This window comes from Notothenia rossii (assembly GCF_949606895.1).
Source record: "Notothenia rossii genome assembly, chromosome: 7".
NCBI lineage: Eukaryota > Metazoa > Chordata > Actinopteri > Perciformes > Nototheniidae > Notothenia > Notothenia rossii.
The window spans coordinates 51,090,179-51,102,218 of record NC_136905.1 but is presented as its reverse complement, the minus strand read 5'-3'; the positions used below and the strand labels follow the sequence as shown (position 1 = coordinate 51,102,218).

General features: G+C 39.9%; 1 protein-coding gene across 5 annotated transcripts in view; it reads left to right on the top strand.

Moving 5' to 3' along the window:
* Nucleotides 1–12,040, top strand: part of clmna (calmin a) — a 107,821-nt gene that overhangs the window by 79,074 nt on the left and 16,707 nt on the right. For all 5 annotated transcript variants that reach the window (XM_079640284.1, XM_079640285.1, XM_079640283.1 and 2 more), the window contains 5 exons: nt 530–612; nt 717–2,645; nt 4,629–4,798; nt 7,420–7,510; nt 7,600–7,661. In XM_079640284.1, the coding sequence (XP_079496410.1) occupies nt 530–612; nt 717–2,645; nt 4,629–4,798; nt 7,420–7,510; nt 7,600–7,661 (2,335 nt within the window). The remainder of the gene's footprint in view (nt 1–529; nt 613–716; nt 2,646–4,628; nt 4,799–7,419; nt 7,511–7,599; nt 7,662–12,040) is intronic.

Here is a 12,040-nt window from a genome sequence, read left to right as displayed (position 1 = left end):
TAACTATCGTTTTCTCACGCCAGGGTAACCTGTTCAACAACGCTGTAGGCTAGACCTCTTCAACAGGTTTCTCACAATAACATAATTAGCCTAAAGCGGAAACAGACAACTTTTCACCCTCTCCTGAGCGTTTCCAAATGTGCTATTGTTGGCACAGCTGTCTCAAAGAGAACTAGATCATTCTCAGTTTTTCTCAGAGCTTAGCAAAAACCAGCATCTCAGGACAGACTGCATAATGTTTCCCACGTTTAGTTCCTAGGTAACTGGGGATAGCTACAAAAAAACATAAGCACAACGGTTGACGCTCTTCCATTTTACACAAAGATTGTACCTAGTGAAAGCAAGGCTTATAGGGAACCAATTGTATACTGATGGTGTCAATATGCCATAGCCATTATATTTCTCAAACAATGTTTTATCATAAGATCAGTCTAGCCCTGTAAGTCATGACTAGGAGGGAACCTCATTTACATGGGAGTCTATTTTTTAAATGCCAACGTGGTAATGTTCTTTGTCTGCCCATGCCCAGATTTGACTATCAATGCACCAGATGAACAATCCATCATGACATATGTGTCTCAGTTCCTGGAGCACTTTCCTGGCATAGAGGAGGTAGGAATCCCTTTTTTTTATTTTTATAATATATGTCTGACAAAACATTAGCGTCTCAATGAGAGCACAGATAAATTCTGCCAACTTGTTTGTTTCCATCTCAGCCGGAGGAGCGCTGCCAGCCGATTGAACGAAGCGTCTCCATGGGCCGACTCAACTTCCGTGACAGTGACACCAACCACATAAGGAATTGTGCGTACCGAAGCAGAGTGAAGGAGAGGTCCTACATGTTCCAGAAGATCTCTGCCACAGCCCCACCCAAAATCTTAATTTCCTCTGTGTCAGAGGACAGGAGCGCCATGTCACCCCCCTTCAGACCGCCTACAGCTCGCTCGTGGTCGGTTGAAGACATCTTAGCAGATTCCCCCCACACAGAAGACATCTCAAGCAGTGTGGTTGAAGATCCCAATGAATCCACCAGTGAGGTCAACACAACTTGTAACTCCCCACAACCGCCTTACAGTCACTCTCCCACAGGCTCATCGGTGCCCGAGTCCATAAAGACAGAGTCAGTTATTGGCGACTCTGCAATCGGCTCGCCAGACTCCTGGATGGAGAGCGAGTTCGGGGTGATGCCAGAGAAGTTTTGTGAAAGCCAAAGCGAGAGTTCTTTGTGTGACAGTGGAACAGCCTGGGATGTGTACCGTGCCACCCCTGTGGAGATTACTAATCTAGATGAAGGATTTGTCCCTTCCATGGAGGATAGAGCGTCTGATGAGCAGTCGAATACTGAGTCCTACATCGATGAAGGGATTTACTCACTGAGCTCGTTGGAGAGCACCAATGAGAGAATTCATGGGCATTCTGAGAAAAAGCAAGATGAAGTTGTCAAAGTGAAAAAGGCAAACCTTGAGAATAACAACCAGGAAATGGTAATAGAACAGGAACCTGATCTTACGAAAGAAGTAGACTCTATGGACATGGATACAAGTCAGAGCAGAGAGCAAGAACCTTCTTTTAGACTGTGTGAGGCAGAAGAACGGATTAATTCTGGTGTTGAACATCTCCTAGAAACTGATCAATCTAATCAGTCACAACTCAAGCAAACCCTTGTTGAAGAGAGCACTCATGGAGACCCGGAATACTTAGAGAAAGCTGTGGACGTTAATGGGAATGCCAATGACCATGAAGAACAAATCAAGTATGCAACTGCAAGTCAGAATGAGAGAAATAACTCTGAGGAGATTGAAGGGGAAACTGAATGTCAGAAAAAAGATAGTCCAGAAGAGACAAGAGGAGAGCCAACCGAGGAGGCTGTTGTTTATCAGGAAAGGGGTGTAGGAAAACAAGAAGAAAGTGAAGGAGTTCTAAGAGAGTACCCAGGTCCTCAAGAAAGCTTAAGCTCAGAGACTTTAGCAAACACACATCCATCCAACACAGATGGAGTTTCAAAAACAAGTCTTGAGCCAAGCAGAGGCATACATATTTCATTGATATCTATTTCCAGTGAGCCAGAAGAGCAGGATGAAGAGGGGACATGTGTGCCAGAAAATGGTGATCGTGTTGGGGAAGATGAGGAACATCAAGCAGAGGGAACTGACAATCCTCCTGAATTGGATTGTGATTCCAATGACAATGTTGACAAAGACTCTGTTGGAAATCCTTCCTGTCTGGTATCAGAAAATGTTGAACCAACAGAATCAGAACAAAAAAGGTTCATAGAAAGTTTGGATCAACATGACATCAGCGGATCAGTCATATGTGATAATCAAACAGCCACAACACAGCAAAACACTTTAGATACGGGTAGTGTTTCCACAACCATGGACCTATTTTATACAGACTTTGATAGAAATTCCCATGCAGGGGATTTAATCTGTGACTCTATCGAACCCATGGATCTGTTCTACCCAGACAAAGAGGAGCCCATGTTTACAGAGCTGCCGGATTTTGAAATGCAGAGTTGGCCTTCTGTTTTTAGTGTATCTGCTCTCCAGCCAGCCCCAGCTTCAGAGACTGATCCTGACCAGCTACTGGACCTGCTGGGTGAAGACTACAGGGAGAGAATGGATTCCATACTAGAGGATGATGAGGTAAATTCAGTCGTACGATCAGACTATCCCAGTCTCAAATGAGCTTGCACTTTTAAACAATTAAGTATCAAGTATTTCAGTTTATTTTCAGTGGAGTTTTTGTCCATTTCCATGTTTTAATGGTTGGCAATGTTGGTAGGTCATTCGAAAGATATACGGATATTCTTGGTCCTCAGAAAAAAAGTGTTGTACCACCATCAAGTTGACATGTTTTGTTTTAATTGAATCTCTAAACTACTTTTGGTTGAATGCCATTCATTTGGTACAAAATGATGTTCCCTTGTGGGTTAATTAAAATCACTTTGTCAATCCCCTAGTCAGTATTTACATTTTTAGATAGATATTTCCCTTAGCCATTTTATCTGATAGGGAGGATACAATTATTAAAGATGAACACATTACATTTATTTAAAGTATTGAATAACCCTTTCGCACCACCTGAAGGACTGTGTGTAACAATTACATAAACTCTCTTAAAATGTATATGGAATAAGAAGTGCTATCATTTTTGTAATGTTTTATATTCAACATTATTTTTCATTCAAGGGTTGAAGCGTCTCTCTCAATCTTTACTAGTATTTGGCAGCACAGTTCAAAGGATACTGCTTTTTGGAAGGAAATTGTTTCCAAAAATTGTATGAAAATGGTATAAAAAGAACATTTGCAAAATACTGAAAATGTATATTCCGAGTTCTTAAAACAAATGAGGACCTATTCAAAAAGCTTATGTTACAATAACATCTTAAACTTCAAATGGATAGGATTAATATTGACATAAAAGAGAGTAGACTTCCTGTTAGCTTTGCTGTTTATTTTCCAGTGTAAAATAAGTGCTCCCTTTATAAAAACACAAGCCCCAGTCTGCCTGTGTGTGTCTAATGGTCCAACTGCTCAAACAGGAACATGAAGCAATGTGAACATTCACACCTCCACAATATCTCACTCATGACCAGATGACCTGCTGAAAGCTTGAGGCCAGTCACTGTGATGTTCCCATGCTAACGCTCATAGCTTTGGACAGCTTGTCCTTGAAAGCATTTTGGGTGTTACAAACAGTTGTTTACATGAACATTCACAACAACAGTGTGAAGAGAGAGAAGTTGAAATCTCTCCTACTTTCATGCCGCAAAAATCATGACCATGGGGGGGACCATTTACAGTACTGAGGCCTAAATGGTTGTTAGTAATGCAATGTTAGTACTATGCATTTGCTAGTGTTGGATCTTTATTCGCAGTAAGTCTATTACTTAGTTCTTACAATGATGCAAGAGGAAATATTAAGGGGCCATCAGAAGCACAGGAGTTCATCATCTGGGCAGCATGAATGGGATCATGTCAATCTCTAGAGTGGTGCAGTGATCACGTATTTGTGGTGGCTAAACTAGAAGCTAGCATCACAAGGGCTCCCTCGACAAAAAGCAATAGGATTGTGTCATTGGATTTCTAAATTTTGCAGAAAGATCTCTGACAAACATACGTTTGGACCAGTGCCTTTTACTCAGTTGTTAGCAACTGCTAAACTAAAGACGGCAAACATCCAGCTAAAAATACTGACTTAATTTTTGTCATAGAACAAAACGTGAAAATATCTTAATCTTGTGTTAACCAAGACCTTATTTCAGGCATCTAACCTAAAAAAAAGTTGAGTTTGAAAAAAGGGCAGTGGAAATATTAAAATGCAGAGTCATTTCGAATGGACATTTTCAACTGAAGGTAGGCTCATAGTGGCCAAAATGGAAAGGGTTTATCATGTACAGAGTGAAAACATGCAATCTGCGGAATAAAATAATTTCATGAACCTCAACACCTGAAGATGTTGCTAGAGAAATGGTCCCCTAAAGTATTAGGGATCATAATCTGGGGAGCATGAATATCCACATAAGAAGTCATCAGCACTCTGAAATGAAGCAAAATGAAATTGTTGAAAGGTCTTCCCCTTCTGTAAGTTGAAAGATTCCTCTCTCCGTATCTCTCGCGTATTAGGAGACCAACCAGGAGGCTGAGAAAGAATCTGAATCCCATGAAGCCTGTGTGTTGCCCGGGGAGCCAATGGGAGGACGGAGGGGTGCTGATGTTCCTGCAGGCGGCAGAGATCTGAGTGAGGCTGAGCAGCAGAGCTCGGGCTCGGCCAGGGAAAACACAGAGCCTGTGAGGTAGGCCTTCTATTCTTAGTCTGTTCCCTGGAACACTGAGAAACACTGAGAAACACTGAGAAACACACACTCCCGGGAGTCACTTTACTCAGATATTGCCTTAAATGCACTGAAGTGATCTATGTGGGCTGGTGAGGGGAATGATGGAGGGCCTTATGAGGGTTGAGAGACAGAAAGAAGTGGATCATGGTTACAGACATTATTGTGGTGGAATTAATGAATGGAAGAGGGCTCTATTATCTTCAGCAGTGGAATTGAATTTACAATTTAGACTTTAATAAATATTTATGGTCAGCAGCATATATTTTTAGCAAAAGCTGTTCAATCATCACTGAAACGTATGTGTACCTAAAAACACGAGATTCTGAAAATAATCATGTATGCATGATGACGCAGGCACTTTAATTATACGAAAACAACATTTTAGCTTATCTAAAGTATTTGTTTTTGTTTTATAACCATTCATATGATTCATGAGATAATAAAACATCATACGTTTTTTCTTACATTTCAGGTTCAGTAACAATACTTAAATGTGCTTAAAATAAAACTTTTTGAACAAGCAATGTGAAAAATATTTACATATAAAGGCCTATGCCAACACACTTCATGTGTAGATACACATACATTATATGCATACTGAACATGCACATTCATTCATTTAACTTCTCCTTACTTTGGTTTCTGCCACATATTTGTTGTAATAACTTTTAAAACAGGCAGTCAGTGTTCCAATTAAAATTAGATAAGACATTATTAAACATCTTGACTTTTAAACTTCCTGACAATTATAATTCAAGAGTTACTTTGATCTTTGTATGAAGATCTGGTTAAATTCAATCAATCAATCAATCAATGTTTATTTATATAGCCCAATATCACAAATGTTACATTTGTCTCAGTGGACTTCACAGTTTGTACAGAATATCAGTATGACAATACGACACCCTCTGTCCTTAGACCCTCACATCGTACAAGGAAAAACTTCCAGAGAAAACCCAGTTTAAAGGGAAAAATGGGAGAAACCTCAGGGAGAGCAACAGAGGAGGGATCCCTCTCCCAGGACGGACAGACGTGCAATAGATGCCGTGTGTAAATTGAAAAGATAATACATTTGCAACATAGGTAGTCCAAATGTTTGGAAATGCATGTGTGTATAATAGGAAGATGAATCCATGAGTATATCCATCCAGGACTTATGATCCAGGACCACAGCCACGACTCAAGATCCAGGACTCGCAATCCATGACACAGGACCGCAGGATCATCCATGACTCCGGATCCCGGCGTATATAGACACCAAAAAGAAAGACATTTGGGGAAGCTGGGTTAATCGGAACATGAGAGTACACAGGTATAGACAGAGAGAAGGAAGAAGTAAGATGTCCCCCGACAAACTAAGCCTATATCAGCAAAACTAGGGGCTGAATCTAATCAGCCCTAACTATAAGCTTTATCAAAAAGGAAGGTCTTAAGCGCACTCTTAAAAACGGATAGGGTGTCTGCCGTCCGAACACCAACTGGAAGCTGATTCCACAAAAGTGGAGCTTGATAAGAAAAGGCTCTGGCTCCCATTGTACTTTTAGAGACTCTAGGAACAACCAACAACCCTGCATTCTTGGAACGCAATGCCCTAGTAGGACAATAGGGTATAATGAGTTCTTTAAGGTAAGATGGCGCCTGCCCATTAAGGGCTTTGTAGGCAAGAAGAAGAATTTTAAATTCTATCCTGTGTTCTATAGGGAGCCAGTGTAAGGCAGCCAGAACAGGAGTAATGTGGTCCCTTTTCCTAACTCTGGTTAGTACACGAGCTGCAGCATTTTGAATCAGCTGAAGCGACTTGACTGACTTCTTGGTACACCCTGATAATAAGGAGTTACAATAATCCAGCCTTGAAGTAACAAATGCATGGACTAATGCAAATTAAGAAATGTCAAAGAACCCCGGTGTCTGGGAATATCAAAGGATTATCCAATGGAATCTAACATGTGTGCTTAACACAGTTGAACACTGCATACAGCAAACATCACACAGACGCAGAGACAGAGACTTCCCTCGGCACGTGGTGGAGACCAAAACAGAGCTAAAAGGTGACTGAATATTGGACTAGTATTCATCAGCCCTGACCAATTTGCCGCCCTAGGCAAGATTTTAGCTGGCACCCCCCCCCCCCCCCCCCCCCCCAAATGCAGACACTCACTCATGATTCGCATATGCAAGCACGGTTGTGGCATCACCAAAACAGAAAGATTTGGACACAAGATGTGGCCAAATGTATTTAGTATCCGATCAATTTGAGCATGATTTAAGTGGGGGATTTTTTTTTAAATATTGAAGTTAAAAGCATCAATCTGCTGCACTTTGAGAGCAACATGAGGAGATCTATGGATACATCTCTCAACACCCATATGAAACAGAACTGGAAGCAGATTTTCTTTTTCTTTATGGATATTTAAAAAATCACTCCCCTTTTAAACTGTATTCTTGTTTATTAATAACGACTTTTTTTTACTGTCATATAGTATTTTATACTATAAGAGATGTCTGTTAATAATGTCTGCTCTGACTGTATTTCCTGGGCCTCTTTCTTGTTGAAACCTAAATGGATTTTGTCTTCTCAGGAGTGACAGTAGGAGCTCCATCAGACAGGATGAAAGCCAGATCCCTCCAGTCCTCCGTCACAGAAAGGGGCCCCGCTTCACTGAGGCCAAGGTGGGTTCCCTCCATTTCCTTCTATATGGACGTATTACTGTTCTTTATGATTCTGTGTACTAAGAGACTTGTAATCTTCCCCCACTCAGGACAAAGAGACACCCAGGACTGCAGCGCTCGGAGCAGTGGACAACAGGGAATCTAATTTGTGGTAAGAACTTTGTCCTCCATGCTTTAGGCATTATTACTACTTAAAGTGATCACTGCTACAGATTTTGACCAGTCGCAAGGTGTTGTAATCTAGTGTTTGACTAGTTCATTGGCCCTCCCTTTTTTCCTAGATAGAGAAGATAACATTTTTGTGATGTAGTTTTACGGAGGTGCACAAGTAGTTATATTCATGCCGCATTCGTCTCATTAGTATGCATAAAAAAGTGAAAGGTCACACCTCCCCAAATTATGCAAATGAGCTAAGTCCCGCCTCTCTTTGTTCGAGGTGTGAGATCCCAAGTAGGTGTGACATCCCAAGTAGGTGTGAGATCCGTCGATAGGAGGGGGGTGATGTGTATTCACAGGTGTGAAAGTGTGTGTGTGTGTGTGTGTGTGGGTGGGCGTGCGTGCGTGTGTGTGTGTGTGAGACGGTCTCCCCTAACCCCTGCTGTGGACCGGGGCTACATCAAATCTTATTTTAGCCCCTAAAGAAAGGCCACCATAAACATAATAATTAAAAATAGTATTGATGTATGTTACCACTTTCCTTCTTCATCAGAGAGCCCCTTTCTAACGGGAATCTAAGCTAACATCTGCTCTCGTCTCAAAGCCTCCTTCCTTCTGCAGTGATGCAGGCAAATGCTGCCCCTCTCTACTATACTAAAGTCACCATACAAACTTTATTGTCCTATCTAAATTAGATTAAGGTTTTTATATGATTTGTGTTAATTAGTTTACTAGCTATGAGGAAGTCTCTGTCTACATCATCCCCTTTTCAACGCGCCCCCTGCAGCAGCTCAGGTGTGAAACCCCCATACAGAATGTCAGTCACTGTGTAAAACTTTTATTTTTATTTTCTGACTGTGACTCTAAAAGGCAAGTTTGTGATTTTAACACTGTTTCGATGAAACAATGCAGTCTTTATAACTTGACTTGACTAACATTCCTTTTCTAAATATATGTTTTTAGATGCTTTACTTTGATTTCTTTCATGTTATTTTAACATAACATTACTTTTTTCATATTTTTCAACATACTGTGATATTCTGTTTTTGTCTTTCTCTCCTTTTTCCATTATATTTTTGAAAAACTACTTAGTGGTTTTTAGCAAAATACAACATGCAACTAATACATTATACAATATTAAGACCTTTTGCGATATTTTCAACACAATATACTTGTACCTTTTTTGTGGTTTTAGGGCTTCAAGATATTTTGCATGTCATGCATAAACACGGTGTCATCTTTTCCTTGAAACTGACGTGCTGCCCGTTTTACAAAACAAGTTATTATTCTGCTTCTTCATCCTCTGAATTTTCCTCCCCCGTCCCTCTTCCTTCAGCCAGCACAACAAGAATCAAGGTGGATCTGTGAAATGAAACACCTCTTCCCAAAGCGTGACTTCCCTATTGAGAGCATGCGTCTAGGGCAGTAGGGTCTAAACCAATTGGCCAGATATACTAACATGCAGAACGTACGGTATGTTTGAAAAAGACTAACCATTTATCCAGTTCAAGCTGTCTTTAAGATGTGACATTGCGCTCTGACTATTTCCCGTAAAATGGTGACAAACTATTACTTATTCTTAAATTTGACCTCTTGCTGCTTGGTTGAAAATGATAGATGAAAAATAACTTTTAAAAAAAAGACTCAAACAGCGAGGGACATTATACTGGTGAAAAAACTCTCAATTCTACAGATGACTCCCCCCATTCAACGCAATAAGTCCCTCCCTCCACTCAGCAAAGCATCTAAAACTAAGGACCCCCACTAAGACGACAGTTTGAAAACTAGCCATGGATCTGAGAAAAACCAAGTCTCCCCCCGCGAGTTGCAGCCAGGAACAAACTCCTGGACTACCATCATCACCACCATTCTGGACACCCGAATCTTGCAGTACTACTGCTGCTTATTTTGCTCCTTGGGCCAAGACGTCTCTGTTTATGGACACAGTGAAATCCGTGTTGGTTGATATTGTGGAGGGGGTGATACATCGGTACAGAGAAGAAATATGCAACGGATGCCGAGTCAGTCACCCCGGCCAGAGGCAACACGATTGTCTGAATGACATGCCCGATTTTTTTCTTCAGAAAAAATTACAACGCGTTAATGAAAAGACTCTGGCTCACCGACTTCATTACTGAGATCGACCAGACTCTTATTGATAAAGACATTTTCACGGATGATTGGAGGATCCAAGGTGCTTCGGAGGCTTTTCTGCACAATCTCAAAAATTGCAGAAGCCTCAAGGAGAGACTTGAAAAGATCCATGCCGAGTTGGATGGAGAAGAAGAAGACTAATAACCTGCGGTTGATTGAAGCCAGGGATTTTTTCTTTTTCGATACATTGACTTTTTCTTTAAAGTAAAATAAAAATGGGGAACTACTATGCAAAACGCTCGGTATATATTGATCAGAATGTAGTCAATACCCTTTTATTAAGTGTGGTGATGAGGACGATTGAAAACAGAGTGAATAGTAAACAGAAAGGCTGAAGTTTGTAAACTAGAAGACAATTTGGTTATCGTTCGTTCTGGTAGTACTATTCCTGGTCATTGGGAAACGATTGTAAACGAAACATTTAAAGTGGTCCTGGAATCTTCATTTTCCGAAACATTCTGTAATCTGGGGAATTCTAAGCTGGAGACAGTCCTGGGGATGTTACAATCAGTATAACTATTGATTTTGTGTGTGAAAAAATGTAAATGTAAATAGGAAAAAAAAAAAAAAAAAGTGTTTTTTACATTTTAAAAACTGTTGTCTTCATTATAGCAAGGGGAGCGTGTCTGATACATGTGTATTACAGCCCCTCACATGCACTGTTGTCTTCATTATAACAAGGGGAGGGTAACAGGGAAGATGTATTATACATGTGTATTGAAACGTGCGTATTATACCCCCACAGAAACACAGAAACACGGAAACACACAAAAAACACTGAAACCACTGAAACACTTAAAAAACACAAACATTATAACACCGACACACAGAAACACCGAAACACAGAGACACAGAACCACAGAAACACCGAAACACAAAAACACAGAAACACAGAAAACACAGAAACACAGAAATACAAAAAAACTAAAACACTGAAACACAGAAACACAAAAACACAGAAACACAGAAAAGACAGAAACACAAAAACACAAAAAACACTGAAACACTGAAACACAGAAACACAAAAACACAGAAACACAAAAACACAGAAACACAAAAACACAGAAACACAGAAAACACAGAAACACAAAAACACTGAAACACCGACACACAGAAACACAAAAACACAGAGAAACAGAAACACAGAAACACAGAAACACAAAAACACTGAAACACAGAAACACAAAAACACAAAAACACAGAAACACAAAAACACAGAAACACAAAAACACAGAAACACAAAAACACAGAAAACACAAAAACACAAAAACACAAAAACACAGAAACACCGACACACAGAAACACAGAGACACAGAAACACAGAAACACAAAAACACTGAAACACTGAAACACAGAAACACAAAAACACAAACACAAAAACACAGAAACACAAAAACACAGAAACACAGAAAACACAGAAACACAAAAACACTGAAACACTGAAACAACGACACACAGAAACACCGAAACACTGAAAACACAAAAAAAAACAGGCTTGTGTGCTAGTATGGTTTTTGAATAAACACATCAGTATTTTAAAAAGTCGATGGGAGGCTGATACAATTTGACTTTTTAAAATTAAACAAAGATACATGGGGCAAAGTACAAACACTCTGTTTTTCTGACAAAATTAATCCTGGCAGGTTTATGTAAAGTATAAGTGTCTTGTTCAGATAAATATTTAACTGCAGACACTTATACTTTACATAAACCTGCCAGGATTAATTTTGTCAGAAAAACAGAGTTTTTGTACTTTCCCCCCCTGTATCTTTGTTTCATTTTTAAAAAGTCAAATTGTATCAGCCTCCCATCGACTTTTTAAAATACTGATGTGTTTATTCAAAAACCATACTAGCACACAAGCCTGTTTTTTTGTGTTTTCAGTGTTTTCAGTGTTTCTGTGTGTCTGTGTTTCAGTGTTTCTGTGTTTCTGTGTTTCAGTGTTTTTGTGTTTCTGTGTTTTCTGTGTTTTTCGTGTTTCAGTGTTTTTGTGTTTCTGTGTTTTTGTGTTTCCGTGGTTCTGTGTCTCTGTGTTTCGGTGTTTCTGTGTTTTTGTGTTTCTGTGTTTCTGTGTGTTTTTGTGTTTCTGGGTTTTTGTGTTTCTGGGTTTTTGTGTTTCTGTGGTTCTGTGTTTTCTGGGTTTCTGTGCTTCTGTGTTTCAGTGTTCTGTGTTTCTGTGTTTCCGTGGTTCTGTGTTTCTGTGTTTCCGTGTTTCTGTGT